Below are 19,260 nucleotides of genomic sequence, written 5' to 3'. Positions count from 1 at the left end.
TAGTAACTGTTGAACGGTTAGCAGGGCTGGGAACCCGAATGGATTTTGGAACCGGTTCCGGTTCCGGTTCTCATGGTCCAATGATTCGGGTCCGGTCCGGTTCCGGTTCCGGGGGTCCGAAGATTCGGGTCCCGGTTCCGGAACCGGTTCCACTCGGGTTCCAACTTTTTTGCTGAACTTCCTGCTGCAGCATCTTCGTCTTCTCGATTCCGTTTTTTGTTTTTGAGGTTATCTTCTTCTTCGGTCTTTTGTTTGTTTAACCACTCTTCGTATTCCTCCTTGTGCTGCGTTCGGACATGCTTTTTTAAGTTTGTTACATGATTCCCTCCTATTTTTTCTTTGCAACGTCTACAAACTGATTTATTTTCTTCCTTGATGTAGTCAAAAAAAATTCTAATACTTCCCATTTTACTTTTTAAAATTCCACTTCACTTAAAATGAGTTCGCTCAATTAAATTGATTTTTCACCGATAAAAAATTTGTTACAATTTCCTTGGATACGGGGCCGTCTCAAACCCGGCGTTGCTGCAACATCAGCTGTCACGGAACCGATACGGAACCCGTGTAGGAACCCTGTTCTCGGATTGTGCCCCGGCGGTTCCGGTTCCGGTTCCGGTTCTGAAGGTCCGAAGTTTCGGGTTCGGGTTCCGGTTCCGGTTCCGCATAAACATGCGGGTTCTGAGGGTTCCGGGTTCCGGGTTCCGATCGGGTTCCCAGCCCTGACGGTTAGAGATTGAAAAACGAAACTTTGAAAATGTTTCTACCTTAAAGGGGACCATATATCTTTTGGGGGGGGGGGGGGAGGGTCAAAATTTTTGTCCCCTCCTCAAGGGGGCGGGGGACGCGGGGGCCCCCAATTTTTTTTCAAATGGTAACCCCCATCTCGTGATACATCATTAAAAAGCGCATAAAAAACTAAGAATGTTGGCGCAAACCGCAAATCAATACCTTAATTTTTGATAGAGTTATGATAGGTCAAAGGTCAAATTTGACCTATTTTCAAAAAATCATATCTCCGGTTCAAATTATCGTAAAGAAAAAATAAAACGGGAAAATTTACCAAATTGTCAGTTTTTTAAAGTAAAAATCACAGAAATTACTTCAAACTAATTTTAAGGGGGGTTTCGGACCCCCAAATACGTCATTTTAAAGGGCATACGATATTCTTGCGAAATGAGCCACTTTCCCCTTACTTTTCCTCAACATTATCCTAGCGAGTTCAAAATTAGTTCAACATTGCGTTTTCAAGTCCCCAAATTTCGGGCAAAGTTAAAAAAAAATGAAATTTAAATGGTTGAATTGAATCACCTTAAATTTAGTTTTTTGAACTTTGCCCGAAATTTGGGGACTTGAAAACGCAATGTTGAACTAATTTTGAACTCACTAAGATAATGTTGAGGAAAAGTAAGAGGAAAGTGGCTCATTTCGCGAGAATATCGTATGACCTTTAACATGACGTATTTGGGGGTCTGAAACCCCCCTTAAAATTAGTTTGAAGTAATTTCTGTGATTTTTACGTGAAAGTGCTTACAATTTGGTAAATTTTCCCGTTTTGTTTTTTTCTTTACGATAATTTGAACCGGAGATATGATTTTTTGAAAATAGGTCAAATTTGACCTTTGACCTATCAAAATTCGGTCAACAATTAAGAGATTGATTTGCGATTTGCGCCAAAATTCTTAGTTTTTTATGCTCTTTCACATGCTTTGATATATCACAAGATAGGGGTTACCATTTGAAAAAAAGTTGGGGGCCCCCGCGCCCCCCCCCCTTGAGGAGAGGACAAAAATTTTGACCCCCCCCCTTAAAAGATATATGGTCCCCTTTAAGGTAGAAACATTTCCGAAGTTTCGTTTTTCTGTCTCTAACCGTTGAAAAGTTACAGGGGGGGGGGGGGGGGGGGGGTACGGACTTTTGGGACACCCAGTATTAGTAATTGACCTAGGTTCTCACCATTATTGTGATAGTGAATACCGATGCGTGAGGCCTGATGGGTTAAGATTTTTCGAACCGTTTTTGAACGCTCAACGATCGCTGAAGATTTTTCATGTTTTTCAGACAGTGACGAGAATGGTGTTGGCTGACAAGCCGAATGGCGTGATACAAGTTATTTTCCTGTGTTTGATCACCACTTTTGAATTTCACTCCTCCTCCTCCTCCTCAGACCTGCTTACGGCTCCCGAACAACAGAACGCTGAGGCAACTAATCTATTGGTGAGAAATATTTTGTATTGCCGTAGCCATCTCTCCATCAAATCTATAATATAGTGATAAATCGTTGAATTTACCTAGTTGAAAAATCGGATTTGGATGTTCTAATTGAAAATTTTTACTAGTGACCTACAAAACCAGCGGATTATTGTAATTGCGGTGGACAGAGCTATAGACAACGAAGACATAGGAAAAGTGATGCTATACGTTCTATTGGCTGAAACGGGTGATTGTTATAGGCTGAGGGGGAAGTAATGGACAAACTGTAGGGTCTCCTCTGGGTTGCCGCTAAATACTCTATAATATTTAAGTAGGTATACCACCTAACTTCTTTGCCCATTCTAACAATCCGCTTTCTCAAGTAGGATCGGTCTATTTTCCTTTCGTCACCTTTGTCTATTGCTTTTTCAACCAATTTCAATCAGCAACCCGCTTTTGCGAGTGCGTAAGTTCATTTGCGTGCCAAAAGAGAGCGCACAGTTTAACAATTATCCGATTTTGTGCCTTCAACGTGGCAGATTCGATTTTTAGTATAGTTACTTTCTCCGAACTAATATTCTTTGAAATTTAAACCTTGAACCGTAACTCAGGTGCGCCTGGTTCGATAATTTAGGATATACAGGGTGTCTCACGAAAAACGAGCCACCTTGAATATCTGCCGAACGCGTCGGAATTTCGAAAAACGGTAAAAGACGTGTTCGTTTATATCAAGGGGGACACCTTTTGGCGTATTCAACATTTTCCCAAACCGCGGGAGGGGCGCGGGGCGGGGGGTGCCCCACCCGTAAGTCGAACTTTTCAAATGGCACCCCTACTTTTTTATTTCAGAAATCAATTCTACGCCAAAAAAACAAGCTACCCTGTCCAAACCGAATGTAAATCGGACAATTTTTCAGTGATTGAGAGAGTTTGAAATATTTTTTTCATGCTCTTTTCAAAAATTTCCCACGCCCAATGGAATTGCTGTATCAAACCAAACTCTCCGCCAAAAAAATTCTTAAACATTGCACTTTCGATAAAAAAATAAAAAAAATCTGCTGCACCCGAAATCTGGAGCACGCGGAGCCCTTCTTTGCGACATTAAAATTAGTTATACCGAACATTGCCGAGGGGCGCTCATCGGGAGGGAGTAGTAAGTTTTAGACAAGAATTATTAATCTTCTTTCTGAAGCATAAGAAACCGTGTCCATGAAGAAGCAGTTAAGTGGAAAAACAAACGGATTAGCTTTTTTTTTGGGGGGGGGGGGGGTCAATGACTTGAGCCGGACCTTGATACTTCTGAGGACGCTATTTTTCCGCGGTGCGTTGTTTTTTCTACTTAACTGCTTCTTCATGGACACGGTTTCTTATGCTTCAGAAAAAAGATTAATAATTCTTGTCTAAAACTTACTACTCCCTCCCGATGAGCGCCCCTCGGCAATGTTCGGATTCGGCCCAAAGAAGGGCTCCGCGTGCTCCAGATTTCGGGTGCAGCAGATTTTTTTTATTTTTTTATCGAAAGTGCAATGTTTAAGAATTTTTTTTTGGAGAGAGTTTGGTTTGATACAGCAATTCCATTGGGCGTGGGAAATTTTTGAAAAGAGCATGAAAAAAATGTTTCAAACTCTCTCAATCACTGAAAAATTGTCCGGTTTACATTCGGTTTGGACAGGGTAGCTTGTTTTTTGGCGTAGAATTGATTTCTGAAATAAAAAAGTAGGGGTGCCATTTGAAAAGTTCGAAAACAGTAGAAACTGATAAAAGATTGGGAATTTCCGTAAAATATCCTATGAATTTTGACGAGGTTATGAAACTTTTGAAAGAAGGCAAACACTCATATTTGGAGCGGGGTAGGTACCTATGCAAGTAGCGACCCGCACTATGTGGTAGACCTAAGGGCCCAAGGGGCTTCAAGGTGAAGAGATCCGGATTCCTCAGGGTTGCCCGGCAACATCACATTGCAGCATCATTGCCAAAACGTTTCCAAAAACTTCGTAACGTTGTGCCATAACGTTAGGCCTGAGTCGCAGATATCATAATAATTTCGAGATAGCGGTAGTCGGCGTTACCAAGAGACGTTCTATAAACGTTTTTGATAAACGTTACGTGGGTGAGTTCAAATGAGCGTCTAATCTGGTGTCCCCAGCTGTTTTAATCGTCATAATCTGAGAAACATGGGCAGATCAAATTTTTTTCTCATTTTCCACACTATTGTTGACTATTACATGCTATTTCCCACTTTATTTGGAAGGAAATAAAAATTTAGGAGAACTTTGAATGTGCAAATTGCCTACATTTGTCCCAAATTTGCGTGTCCCCCGTGCCTGGTTCTTGACTTTAAATCGATGTTGCAGCATAACTAGAGTGATTATTTAAGAAAACTTTATCGGAGATGATAGGTAATGCTTTTGAATTTGAGAAAAAAAATATGTCAATTTATTTTTTGCTCCATCAATAACTTTTTCACGCGCTAGAATCATTGTCCCGAGCAACAGTCAGCAACAGTCAGGAGAGACATGGCAACGATGTAATAAGCTCTAAAAGATTGCCGTAACGTTGAGGTTTTTCCAAAAACGACTTTTTTTGTTTTGATTGAATAGTTCACACGTCGTAGATGGCAAAAATTCTGAAATTCGCAAATTTTTGTGCAAGATTAACGCCATTAACGATGCCAAACAGAATGCTATACACGATAACTAACAGGGCGTCAAGCATACACACACACACTAACATCAGCTCGTAAAATACTTTCGAAGTGTGCGTTAGGGAAAATTTTCTCTTATTCCGATCCTGTAGAACGTGCTACTTAATATTCCGTGAAAAAAAAACACCAAAATTGTCTTTACTGTTAGAGATAAGCTTAAAAAACAGCTTATTCCATCCTGTCCCGTTCCATCCTGTCCCATATGTTTCCATCCTGTCCCATGTCCCAGTTTAGTGGGACAGAGTGGAAAACTGTTACAACTGAGGCTTGCTTATTTAAGCCCTGTAGGCGCTCTTTCCTACCGATTTAAGTGAAACTTAGTAACCGAGGGTATTTTTCAATGGGGAACTCGAATTTTTAGTCGAATTTTGAAAATTCGATAATCCAAGATGGCGGACATGACCTAAAATGCTATCTCAGCGTCTAATCAATCGATTTACGCGAATCTTGGTACCCGAGGGTATTTTTGAATGGGAAACTCTAATTTTTAGTCGAATTTTCAAAATTCGAAAATCCAAGATGGCGGACGTTGCCTATAATGCTATCTCAGCGCCTAATCAATCGATTTACGCGAAACTTGGTACCCGCGGGTATTTTTGAATGAGGAACTCGAATTTTAGTCAAATTTCCAAGATTCGAAAATCTAAGGTGGTGGCCGTGGCTTAAAACACTATCTCGGTGACTAATTAATTGATTTTAATGAAACTGGACCGGAAAACCTTGGCATTAGGAAAAGAAAGGAAATTTTAATAGGGGTGCAATACATGGTTTCATATGTACGTGGTCTGTCCGGAAAGTATCAGGACTTGTTGATTATCTCGGAAAGTAATGCAGATAATGAGCTGAAATTTGGGTTGGACTTTGTCTATGTCCTCTCTAATGCAGCCACACAATCGGGCTTTCACACCTTTAATCAATCGGTTGCAATCAACTGATCAAAGTGTGTATGTCAAGTGCTATCGTCGCGTTTTTTTCTTCTTCGTGAAATGACCGAGCGTGAAGATCAAAGAATTTGTATTCAATTTTGCTTTAATCTAGAAAAAACTGCAAAGGAGACCATGGAAATGATTCGGAAAGCTTTCGGCAGTGATTCTATGAGCAAGAGCAATATTTATGAGTGGTATAATAGCTTTAAATCGGGTCGTGAAACAAACGCTAGTGATCCGCAGTCCGGGAGACCTTCGTCGAAGAATTCTCCCAATAACGTGGAAAAAGTTCGGGAAGCTATTGCCCAAGACAGGCGGCTAACCGTGCGGGAACTGGAAGAGCAGCTAAATATCCCGAAGACCATCGTTGCGGAAATTTTAGCTGAAAAACTCGGGCTCCGGTGACTGGATGCTCAAACATGACGACGCTCCGGCTCATTCCTCCTGTCTGGTGCAACAGTTTTTGGCAAAGCGCGGTATTCCTCTGGTTCCAAATCCTCCATACAGTCCAGACTTAGCCTTTTGCGACATCTGGCTGTTCCCAAAACTGAAATCTCCAATGAAAGGGACTCGATTTGACTCCATCAATGACATCAAAGAGAATACGACGAGAGCGCTGAAGGACATCCCAAAGGAGTGCTTTTTCGACTGTTTTGAAAAGCTCAAAAATCGCTGGAACAAGTGCATTGTGTCTTACAGAGAGTACTTCGAAGGAAATTAAAGCCACAATGTCATAGGGAAGCTCGATTTCTCAAAATCTAAAAAGTCCTGATACTTTCCGGACAGACCACGTATCTTAGGCTACGAAGTCGAAAAATTCCTAGGTTTTTTCCATCGTGCACAGATTCTCCCGGAAGATTGACTCTGCTGGAAAAGCTAGATTTTTATGGAAAATTCCGATTTCTCCGGAAAAATTCCGAACTTTCCCGGGATAAGTAGCACTGATACAGGTGAATGGAGGTGATCTTCGGAATCAGCGCCAAAAATCTAAGTACTCCGAAACCGTTGGCAAATCTTCGGAAAATCAAAAAAAAAAAAAAAAAAACCTTGACCAGTGTAATTGATATGTTAATGCAACTCCTCAAACTCTTCCTGGCTTTACCTCCACTTCAGCGGGTACACGCCCACTTGAAGTTTTAAAATTCGATGTTTTTGATCAATTTTGTATTGCAATATTCCAAGAAATAAAAGCTTCTTCTCGTGTTAAAGGAAAACAGTAGGCATTTTGATAAACAGACGGAACTGTCTAAAAGATAAGCAGAATAAGCTCCAGATATCTTTCATGACGGATGAATTTTTTTGGTTTTGTAAGATATGAAAGGGTTACATGTTTTCAATTATGCTTTAATTTAGTGCTCGACGATGCTTTTATGACAATTGCGTTCAATTTTCAATTAATAGTATTACATGTCACCTCTGAGATGAAAATTTGGGAAATCGGGCAAAATTAGAGCAAATTTTGGGAAGTGATACACGTGACGGTGGAAATTCGGGTTTAAGCATAACTATTAAGCTCGACGAGCTATATTTCCTAAGTCTATACTTAATGAGAGTCAAAATAAAGTTTGGTTTGCCCAAAAATTCACAAAAAAAGTTTGGGAGGAAATTGAACCTGGAATTTGACCCTTATTTGAATTCACCCAGCTATTGCCCCGGTGCCCTGGTATTCGTCTCACCTAAAATGACCGAGAATAGGGCCACCATGTACAGATGGGTTGTTTCACTATAACTGGAACAGTTTTATCTGTTGGAAGGTAGTGATAATCCTACTGCACAATCTGTATTGTCAATGCGTAAGCACTCCCACCCTCTTGTTACTCTATGTTGCCTACCTTATCCTGTTCTCTCTCTATGCGCCTTGCGTGTGTATTTTTGTCAATCAGTTTCATCCATATTCTATGCCGGAATAAAATCTGTCTTAAACTTCATTTAGTGTTGTCTTGATTTAGACATCCTCCAACAGGTTATGGGCCTTATAAGGAGTTTCGAAGTTCATTTTTCGCCTCTAACAGTTCGTAAGTGTTAGTTCGTGTTCGTGATACGCGTTCAGTTTATCGCACCTCGCTCGGTCTACATCAGAAGATGGCCGCTCACTTGAATTCGAACTCGCTCACGATTGAGAAACTAACGGGCCGCGAAAATTTTGCAAATTGGAAATTCACAATGAAAATGCTCCTCATCCATGAAAATTTGTGGTCGTGCATCGATGGATATCCTGATGGCGATTCAACCAGTGAAGCTGATCGCAAAAGAAATGATCAGAAAGCATGGTCCAAAATAGGCCTCTCTGTGAACCCAAGTGTCTATTCACACGTTCGTGATTCTACTTCTGCAAGGGAAGCCTGGCAAAACTTGGCTAAAGCCTTTGAGGACAGTGGCCTTAGTGGTCGTTTGACACTCCTACGTAAGTTGTGTTCCCTTAAAAGAGAAAATTTTGACTCCATGGAAGCTTATATTACAGAAGTACTTGGAACGTCTCAGAGGTTATCTGCCATTAAATATCCTTTAGATGATGAATTTTTAGCCGTAATCATGCTAAATGGTCTGCCCTGAGTACAATCCATTAATCATGGCCTTAGAGAACTCCGGATCTAAAATTACTAGTGATCTGGTGAAATCTAAGCTGATCAATGAACCTGAGCGTCATGCAGTAACCGAATCTGCGCTCTTTACTAAACGTCCTGAGTCTAAGAAGTCTGTAAAGTGCCATCACTGCCATGAAGTAGGACATATTAGACCTCAGTGCCCTAAACTAAAAGCTGTAACCAATGCCGCTAGTGATGAGAAAGATCAGTCTCCTACAGATACCAGCTACTCACTTTTGACATTTTTGTGCGCAAGTGTTTCCACATCATGATTGGTTCATTGATTCTGGAGCCACCCTGCATATGACAAACAATAGGTCATACATCAGCGACTTCAGCAAATGCCATGACACCAGTGTTTCTGTAGCTAACGGTTACCGTATGCCTGTTGAAGGCAAAGGCAGAGTTCACGTCTCTTTAAACGACAGCAAACTCAACTGCTTCTCAGACGTAAATTTTGTGCCTGAACTTTCTGCAAATCTCCTATCAGTGAAAAGAATAGTAGATAAAGGTTTCGTTGTCCTGCTCTCTAAAGGCAAATGCGAACTCTATCGAGCAGACTCCTTTGCTTTTGATGGTGACCTACAAGCGACTGCCCTTGAAGTGGATGGCTTCTATCGTCTCAATGCGAAAGTTCAAGCTGTTCCCGATGAAAGCAACTCCGCAATTCACAATGCTTCAGCGTGTGCTGTAACCAATGCAAGTGCCCTCAATTCCTCAGCCACTGTCAGTGCTCAAATCTGGCATCGTCGCCTGGGACATCTTCCTAGAATCGGCATGGACTTACTACGCAATGGCTTAGCCACTGGTGTCAACTTCTCCAAACCAAGTGCTGATCCATGTGTTCCATGTATTGAAGGAAAGCAGTGCAGGAAACCATTTAAAAAGTGTAAGGCAACGCGTGCCACAGAATTGCTACAAATCGTGCATAGTGACTTAAACGGTCCGATGAGTGTCAATTCGTTAAGCGGTAAACGCTATATGCTAATCTTTGTTGATGACCTTTCTCGTAAAATTTTTGCTTATTTTTTACAACAAAAGAGCGAAGTCTTTGATGTGTTTAAAAGTTCCAAAGCGTTGGTTGACAATGAAACCGGTTCAAAAATTAAAATATTACGGTCGGACAATGGTGGTGAATATCTTAGTTCCGAGATGATCGAATTCTTGTCCACAAATGGTATACGTCACCAACTAACTGTGCCGTACACTCCGGAACAAAACGGTATGGCAGAACGAACTAATCGATCGATTGTCGAAAAAACGCGTTGTTTGTTACAAGAAGCTAACCTCCCTAAACCATATTGGGCCGAAGCTGCTAACACAGCGGTTTACTTAAAAAATCGCAGTCCTCATCGTTCAGTGATAGATAAAACTCCAGAAGAAGCATGGACTGGCCAAAAAGTAGACTTGTCTCATTTAAAAGTGTTCGGTTGTGTTGCTTACGCACATGTCCCTAAGCAACTTCGTACTAAGTTGGATCCTAAAAGTCAAAAGTGTATTTTTGTCGGTTACTGTGAGAACACCAAAGGCTATCGCCTTATTAATCCCTCCAAACCGCTGAAAATTATCAAGTCACGGGACGTTATCTTTGATGAAGCCTCCATCGGTAGGCAATCCCAAGACTCAGCACCGTGTACGTCTTCACAAATTGTAAATGTTGAAAAGCAGTTGGCGTCCTTTCCACTCATCGAATCATCACCCTCTAAACCTCAGATCCATGACCTACCGCCTCAAACTCCGGCACCTCATGGTCAGTCTGCAGGAGACTCTGAAAGTGACAGTGACAGTGACTTTGGCATTGCTAATATTTTCTCTGATGAACCATGGCATCCACAAAGAAATCGAAAACTTCCAGCTAAATTTGCTGACTATCATTTGTATTTCACTAATTGTAATTCTGTAGGTGAGGTTGATAAAGAGCCAAAAACTCTCAAGGAGGCTCTTTCTGGTAAAGATAGTAATAAGTGGGAAATGACCGTAAAAGATGAATTTGATTCTTTCTTAAGAAATCAAGCATGGACCCTTGTCGATCGTCCCTTAGATAGAAAACCGATTAAATGCAAATGGGTTTTCAAAATTAAAAGGGATTCTGCCAATAACATAGAGCGGTAAAAAGCAAGGCTTTGTGCCAAAGGTTATGATCAGATTGAAGGCTTAGATTATTCTGATATTTACTCCCCGGTTGTCAGACATTCCACAGTCTGCTATTTATTTGCATTAGCAGCTGAACTCAAGCTAGATATCAATCATTTCGATGTCAGTAATGCATTTCTCTCTAGTAGCTTAGACGAATGTATTTATATGGAGCAACCGGAGGGCTTTACAGTTAAAGGTCAAGAAGACAAAGTGTGCCTACTCAATAGAGCCATCTATGGCCTTAAACAAGCATCTAAGCAATTCTATGTCAAGGTTGATGACACTTTAACAAACTTAGGATTCCTAAAATCTGCTCACCAATCTTGCGTTTACTTCAAAATCAATGAATCGTCAACCATTATTATTGGTGTCTATGTTGATGACTTTCTTGTCCTTTATAAATCTGATCAAACTTTTACTCACTTCAAAAAAGAAATTGCAAACAACTTTAACGTCAAAGATCTAGGTCCAGTAAAATTGTTCTTAGGAATGAATGTAAAACAAGACAAAAATTCCAAAGAAATCATTGTCAATCAGAAAACCTATATTCTTAGACTTCTTGAAAAATTTAACATGTCAGATTGTAAATCAGTACCTACGCCTTTAATGTCCATTAACAATGACGGAAAAAACCTCAACAGCAAGACAAAAATGAATCACAAACAGAAATGGTCGACATGACTAATATACCCTATCAAAACCTAATTGGAGCACTCATGTACCTAGTTGTAGGTTCTCGCCCCGATATAGCTCATAGTGTAAGCCTTCTCAGTCAATTCAACAGCTGTCCTCAGCCAATTCACTGGCAAGGTGCAAAACGGATATTACGCTATTTAAAAGGGACTTCAGATCTCAGCCTTGTCTATAAGAAAACTGGTATGCCTATCATCGCCTATGCCGATGCTAATTATGCTAATTGCCCCATTGATCGTAAATCCTACACTGGATATCTTTTAAGTTTGGCAATGCTCCAATTTCATGGTGCAGCAAAAAACAGTCGACGGTTGCTCTATCATCCACTGAAGCGGAATACATGAGTATGGCGGAATGGAAGCTTCAAAAGAAGCAGTTTTTTTATTTAACTTACATCACGAAGTACTTAAAATTAAAAACAGCATTTGTATTTTAGTATTGAATGACAATCAAAGTGCTCAAGAATTGGCATCACATACAACTGTTCATCATAGAACTAAACATATTGATGTCCGCCACCATTTTATTCGTGAAGCTATCAATAAAAATATCATTAAACCTGAGTATTTACCAACCGATCTCATAATAGCAGATGTTTTAACTAAAACCCTTAACAAAAGTAAGGATATCTTCTGTGTTGAAAACATGCTGCAGTCAAGAGAACTGCTGTAAACCTCTTCCAGGTGTTTCTTCAAATTTCTCAATTTGATCATTTTCCTTACTTTTCTCTTTCATCATTTATATATCCCACATCATGTGCATCCGGATTAAGGGGGTGTGTTGGAAGGTAGTGATAATCCTACTGCACAATCTGTATTGTCAATGCGTAAGCACTCCCACCCTCTTGTTACTCTATGTTGCCTACCTTATCCTGTTCTCTCTCTATGCGCCTTGCGTGTGTATTTTTGTCAATCAGTTTCATCCATATTCTATGCCGGAATAAAATCTGTCTTAAACTTCATTTAGTGTTGTCTTGATTTAGACATCCTCCAACATTGTCGCCGTAACAGACAACACATTTTTCGGTCATATTTTTGGTAAAAATGATAATCGTACTCGATTTTTTCGCATAAATCCTCAAAGGGTTACGTACTATAACGTTTTTTAATGATTTACCAGCTGCTTTAGCTCGCTACGCTCGCTTGCGCCGCTAGCCCGGGGCTCCGCCCCCTGGACCCCCAGTCACCCGCGGGGCGAGTGACTGTTGGCTCGCTTCGCGAGGCAAATTTTGCTACTACCAAGGCTTAGAGGACTTTCTGGAGGCAAAATGATACATCCAAAAACAAAGAATAAGAAACTAGAAATCACCTATACGTTTAGAAAAAGAAACACCCTTGAAAAACAAAAAACACTCCTGGAAAAGATTATCAAAACACTTTGTGAAAATGTAACGGTGCGAAAGGGTTAAGATTAACCACCGATTCTCTTGAAAGAACACATGAGCTGCTATAAAAAAGTTTATTATTAATAAAACCTGTGATACCGTAAAAAGAAAAATTACCTCCGGAAAAATACACATAAAAATTACGTAATTTTAATGTAAAAAAAAAAACTAAAGACAAAATCAAGAAAGCAAAACTCTAGACGCACTAATAAGAAACTTGGACAAACCGAGAACTGATTATGATCAATGCGACGGAGGAAATGCGTACTAGGTATTCCGAGTCAGGCGGCATAAGGAAGGGAGTGATACTGCCAAAGGACCCTTGCCAGAGTAGAAGGGTGACACGTGTTAACGGCAGGTAGGGATGGGTTTAAGTGGAGAGGGGAAACGGAAAATCAGAGGGTGGGAGGTCCCCCAACCATATGACTCGTCCAGCGGCAAAGATGCAAATCTTTCGTCATCAAATCGAGGTAAATTTTGCAACGGCGGTCGCGCAAATCGAAAAACCAAGGAATTTTGGCACGTCTAGACCCCATTAGCTTTGATTTAAAACAAATCCGAGGAAAATCGGTCCAGTAGTTTCCGGGATCGAATTGGCACAAACTGTCCAGCAGCGAAAACGCAAATATATCGTTATCAAATCGAGGTAAATTTTGCAACTTCGGTCGCGCAAATCGAAAAACGAAGGGTTGTTGGCACATCTAGGGCCTATGAGCTTTCATTTAAAACAAATCCGAGGAAAATCGGTCCAGTAGTTTCCGGGATCGAATTAGCACAAACTGTCCAGCGGCGAAAACGCAAATATATCGTTATCAAATCGAGGTAAATTTTGTAACTTCGGTCGCGCAAATCGAAAAACGAAGGATTGTTGGCACATCTAGGGCCTATGAGCTTTCGTTTAAAACAAATCCGAGGAAAATCGGCCCAGTAGTTTCCGAGATCGAATTAACACAAACTGTAGGAGGAAAAAAAAGCCTTGGGATATTAAATACAGGGTGTACCAAAAGTCCGTCCCACCCCTGCTAACTTTTGAACGAATTGAGGTAGGGTAATGAAACTTTCGGAATGTTCCTATCTCAAAGGGGACCATCATTTGGGGGGGGGGGGTCAAAATTTTGGTCCCCCTTCAGGGGGGGCGCGGGGGGCCCCCAACTTTTTTTTTCAAATGGCAACCCCTATCTTGTGATACATCATTCCAAAGAGCATAAAAAACTAAGAATTTTGGCGCAAACCGCAGATCAATATCTTAATTTTGGACCGAGTTATGATAGGTCAAAGGTCAAATTTGACCTATTTTTAAAAAATCATAACTCCGGTTCAAATTATCGTAAAGAAAAAAATAAAACGGGAAAATCTACCAAATTGTGTCCGCTTTTAAGTAAAAATTGCAGAAATCACTTCGCTGTAATTTTAAGGGGGGACTCGGACCCCCAAATACGTCAATTCAAAGGTCATTCAATTTTCCCGCGGAAAAAGGCAATTTCCCCTAGATTTGCCTCCACATTATCTCAGTAAGGTCAAAATTAGTTCAACATTACGTTGGCAAGTCCCCAAATTTCGGGAAAAGTTTAAAAAAAAAGAAATTTAAGGTGATTAAATTTGACCGTTTAAATTTCGTTTTTTGTTAACTTTTCCCGAAATTTGGGGACTTGCCAACGTAATGTTGAACTAATTTTGACCTTATTTAATTTAAGGTGATTAAATTTGACCGTTTAAATTTCGTTTTTTGTTAACTTTTCCCGAAATTTGGGGACTTGCCAACGTAATGTTGAACTAATTTTGACCTTACTGAGATAATGTGGAGGCAAATCTAGGGGAAATTGCCTTTTTCCGCGGGAAAATTGAATGACCTTTGAATTGACGTATTTGGGGGTCCGAGCCCCCCCTTAAAATTACAGCGAAGTGATTTCTGCAATTTTTACTTAAAAGCGGACACAATTTGGTAGATTTTCCCGTTTTATTTTTTTCTTTACGATAATTTGAACCGGAGTTATGATTTTTTAAAAATAGGTCAAATTTGACCTTTGACCTATCATAACTCGGTCAAAAATTAAGATATTGATCTGCGGTTTGCGCCAAAATTCTTAGTTTTTTATGCTCTTTCGAATGATGTATCACAAGATAGGGGTTGCCATTTGAAAAAAAAAGTTGGGGGCCCCCCGCGCCCCCCCTGAGGGGGGACCAAAATTTTGACCCCCCCCAAAAGATGGTCCCCTTTGAGATAGGAACATTCCCAAAGTTTCATTACCCTACCTCAATTCGTTCAAAAGTTAGCAGGGGTGGGACGGACTTTTGGTACACCCTGTATATAGATAACCACCTACTTCTAGACAAAGAAACATCCTTGAAAAATAAAAAACAATACCGGAAAAAAACATCAAAACACTTTGTGAAAATTTAACGGTGCGAAAGGGTGAAGATTAATTACCGATTCTCTTGGAAGAACACATGAGCTGCTGACAAAAGTTAATTATTAATAAAACCTGTGCTGCCGTAAAAAGGAAAATTATCGTCTGAAAAATACACATCAAAATTAAGTAATTTTCATAAAAAAAAACTAAAAACAAAATCAAGAAAGCAAAACTCTAGACGCACTAATAAGAAACCTGGACAAACCGAGAACTGATTATGAGCAATGCGACGGAGGAAATGCGTAGCAGGTGTTCCGAGTCGGACAGCATGAGGAAAGGAGTGATACTGCCATAGAACCCATGCCAGGGTAGAAGGGTGGCACGTGTTGTGAGCAGGTAGGGATGGGTTTACGTGGAGAGGGAACCGGAAAATCAGAGGGTGGGAGGTCCCCCAACCATATGACTCGTCCAGCGTCAAAAATGCAAATATGTCGTTATCAAATCGAGGTAAATTATGCAACGGCGGTCGCGCAAATCGAAAAACCAAGGGATTTTGGCACGTCTACCTACAGCCTAAGAGCTTTCATTTAAAACAAATCCGAGGAAAATCGGTCCAGTAGTTTCCGAGATCGAATTAGCACAAACTGTAGGAGACCAAAAAAAGCCTTAGGATATTAAATATATAGATTGCTCTACTTCTCAATTAATATTATGTAAATTCTGAAAATGTAGTGACTGTTACGCAGTAAAAAGTCATAGCGTAACAGACAGCACATTTTCGGCCATTTATATATTAAAATTGAAAATGAGAGCGATAAATCTTTTGAAAAGCGTCATGGCACGTAATCCTGTGTAGATGGATGCAAAAACATTCGTGTGATTAAGTATTATTACTAAAAACATGACCGAAAAATGTGTTGCCTGTTACGGCAACAAAGCTATTCCAGTTACCCTAGTAGCAGAGCTAAATTCACAGTACCTATATGTATAAACGAAGTATAACCGATATATAAAGAGTGTATTTATATAAAGAATGTATAATCAAAGTATAACGGTTATATAAAATATATTTGAAAAGCGTGTTTATATAAAAGATGTATAACGGTTATATAAAACATTTTTACAAATAACTTTTATATAAACTAATTATAAAGGTTATTCGCGCAATTTATAAAATTATTTGATTAATAATGGTTATACGACAGCGGTTTCCTTTGAACATCCCGTTACTTAACCGTTATATAACCGTTATACATATGAGCGGTGTAGGTACTTCCGTTAAAATTTTTTTTTTTATAAATTTGCTACTAAGGTATCGTGAAACTACCCATATGGCGTTTAAAATGTGTTGGAGGGATATGCTGGGTGATCTATTGTGCGAAATAATAACAGCACAGCGAAAACCTGTAAGAAAAGTGCTGAAATTGTCTCGCAGTGTCGCAGTGTAGGTATCAGCTAATACTATTTTGGCTTATTTTGTGCCATCAATGGACAATCAAAGGAGGTAGGCACCATACTGATGCTGATACGTAGGTACTGTAGATTTGGCACTGTAGAGTGATGCATAGCTTATCTTCTTCTTTGTATGTGTAAAAAATAGATGTGAAATTTTTGCTGGTAATTTCATGTAAATAAGTAGCAATAAGTTCTGCGTGGAATATGGAGCACAAAATTCCTACACCCCCAGGTAAAGAGACATCACGTCAGAGTAAGTACATTAACAGTTTTAGCCAGACAAAAATCGCGCTACGTCAAGAAACTTATTTCATGGCTTACCTATCTTTGGGTTTTTACGATTTGAATTTTGAGGACTGATTGGGAGTAGGTATAGGTGCCTGGGTGAGTTCAAATGAGCGTCTAATCTGGTGTCCCCAGCTGTTTTAATCGTCATAATCTGAGAAACATGGGCAGATCAAATTTTTTTCTCATTTTCCACACTATTGTTGACTATTACATGCTATTTCCCACTTTATTTGGAAGGAAATAAAAATTTAGGAGAACTTTGAATGTGCAAATTGCCTACATTTGTCCCAAATTTGCGTGTCCCCCGTGCCTGGTTCTTGACTTTAAATCGATGTTGCAGCATAACTAGAGTGATTATTTAAGAAAACTTTATCGGAGATGATAGGTAATGCTTTTGAATTTGAGAAAAAAAATATGTCAATTTATTTTTTGCTCCATCAATAACTTTTTCACGCGCTAGAATCATTGTCCCGAGCAACAGTCAGCAACAGTCAGGAGAGACATGGCAACGATGTAATAAGCTCTAAATGATTGCCGTAACGTTGAGGTTTTTCCAAAAACGACTTTTTTTTGTTTTGATTGAATAGTTCACACGTCGTAGATGGCAAAAATTCTGAAATTCGCAAATTTTCTGTGCAAGATTAACGCCATTAACGATGCCAAACAGAATGCTATACACGATAACTAACAGGGCGTCAAGCATACACACACACATACTAACATCAGCTCGTAAAATACTTTCAAAGTGTGCGTTAGGGAAAATTTTCTCTTATTCCGATCCTGTAGGACGTGCTACTTAATATTCCGTGAAAAAAAAACACCAAAATTGTCTTTACTGTTAGAAATAAGCTTAAAAAACAGCTTATTCCATCCTGTCCCGTTCCATCCTGTCCCATGTCCCAGTTTAGTGGGACAGAGTGGAAAACTGTTACAACTGAGACTTGCTTATTTAAGCCCTGTAGGCGCTATTTTCTACCGATTTAAGTAAAATTCAGTGACCGGGGGTATTTTTCAATGGGGAACTCGAATTTTTAGTCGAATTTTGAAAATTCGGAAATCCAAGATGGCGGACATGACCAAAAATGCTATCTCAGCGTCTAATCAATCGATTTACGCGAAACTTGGTACCCGGGGGTATTTTTGAGTGGGAAACTCGAATTTTTAGTCGAATTTTCAAAATTCGAAAATCCAAGATGGCGGACGTTGCCTAAAATGCTATCTCAGCACCTAATCAGTCGATTACAGTGAAACTTGGTACCTGGGGGCATTTTTCAATGGGAAACTTGAATTTTTAGTCGAATTTTCGAAATTCGAAAATCCAAGATGGCGGACATGACCTAAAATGCTATCTCAGCGTCTAATCAATCGATTTACGCGAAACTTGGTACTCGCGGGTATTTTTGAATGAGGAACTCGAATTTTAGTCAAATTTCCAAGATTCGAAAATCCGAGGTGGTGGACGTGGCCTTAAAACACTATCTCAGTGACTAATTAATTGATTTTAATGAAACTGGACCGGAAAACCTTGGCATTAGGAAAAGAAAGGAAATTTTAATAGGGGTGCAATACATGGTTTCTTATGTATCTTAGGCTACGAAATCGAAAAATTCCTAGATTTGTTCCATCGTGCACAGATTCTCCCGGAAGATTGACTCTGCTGGAAAAGCTAGATTTTTAAGGAAAATTTCGAGTTCTCCGGAAAAATTCCGAAATTTCCCGGGATAAGTAGCACTGATACAGGTAAATGGAGGTGATCTTCGGAATCAAACAACTGCTCAGCTCGCAACCACTCCCACTGAACGTCGAATAGAATTGTGGATGCAGAAAACCCCAAACCCCATCGTAGAATTGAGAGAAGAAGGATCCGCAGGTTTCCATTTGCCGTTTGGCACATGGAAGAATCTGAACAGACTACGGACAGAAACAACCCGCTGTAAATCGAACATGGTGAAATGGGGATATGGCACCGACGACAGATGTGAATGTGGAGAGATCCAGGATTTTGAACATCTCCTAGGATGTCCTCGAATGAAATCAGTCTGCACTAGGGATGACCTAATTTTAGCAAATGACGCTGCAACTAATGTTGCTAATCACTGGAGCTCCCAGATTTAAATTTAAATTTCTTTTAATACATTTTATAACAAGGTTTTAAAAACATTTTATCAATGATCTTTTTTGTATATGTCTGTTACTCCGGACACGGAAGAAGAATCTTCGGAATCAGCGCCAAAAATCTAAGTACTCCGAAACCGTTGGCAAATCTTTGGAAAATCAAAAAAAAAAAAAAAAAAAAAACGTTGACCAGGGTAATTGATATGTTAATGCAATTCCTCAAACTTTTCCTGGCTTTACCTCCACTTCAGCGGGTACACGCCCACTTGAAGTTTTAAAATTCGATGTTTTTGATCAATTTTGTATTGCAATATTCCAAGAAATAAAAGCTTCTTCTCGTGTTAAAGGAAAACAGTAGGCATTTTGATAAACAGACGGAACTGTCTAAAAGATAAGCAGAATAAGCTCCAGATATCTTTCATGACGGATGAAT

The 19,260-nt window shown here is 39.8% G+C and overlaps 1 protein-coding gene across 7 annotated transcripts in view; it reads left to right on the top strand.

Moving 5' to 3' along the window:
* LOC109039960 (MAM and LDL-receptor class A domain-containing protein 1) overlaps positions 1–19,260 on the top strand; it is a 228,999-nt gene that overhangs the window by 12,872 nt on the left and 196,867 nt on the right. For 5 of the 7 annotated variants that reach the window (XM_072298887.1, XM_072298933.1, XM_072298775.1 and 2 more), the window contains one exon: positions 2,059–2,214. In XM_072298887.1, coding sequence (XP_072154988.1) covers positions 2,071–2,214 — 144 coding nt within the window. In that variant the 5' untranslated portion in view covers positions 2,059–2,070. Of the gene's footprint in view, positions 1–2,058; positions 2,215–19,260 lie in introns of those variants that run through there. The other 2 variants (XM_072298987.1, XM_072299009.1) reach the window with 2 other exon arrangements.

This window comes from Bemisia tabaci, chromosome 1 (genome assembly GCF_918797505.1).
Source record: "Bemisia tabaci chromosome 1, PGI_BMITA_v3".
NCBI classification, from domain to species: Eukaryota; Metazoa; Arthropoda; class Insecta; order Hemiptera; family Aleyrodidae; genus Bemisia; species Bemisia tabaci.
Note: the sequence above shows the minus strand (reverse complement) of the source record. Positions and strands in the feature narration are given on the sequence as shown.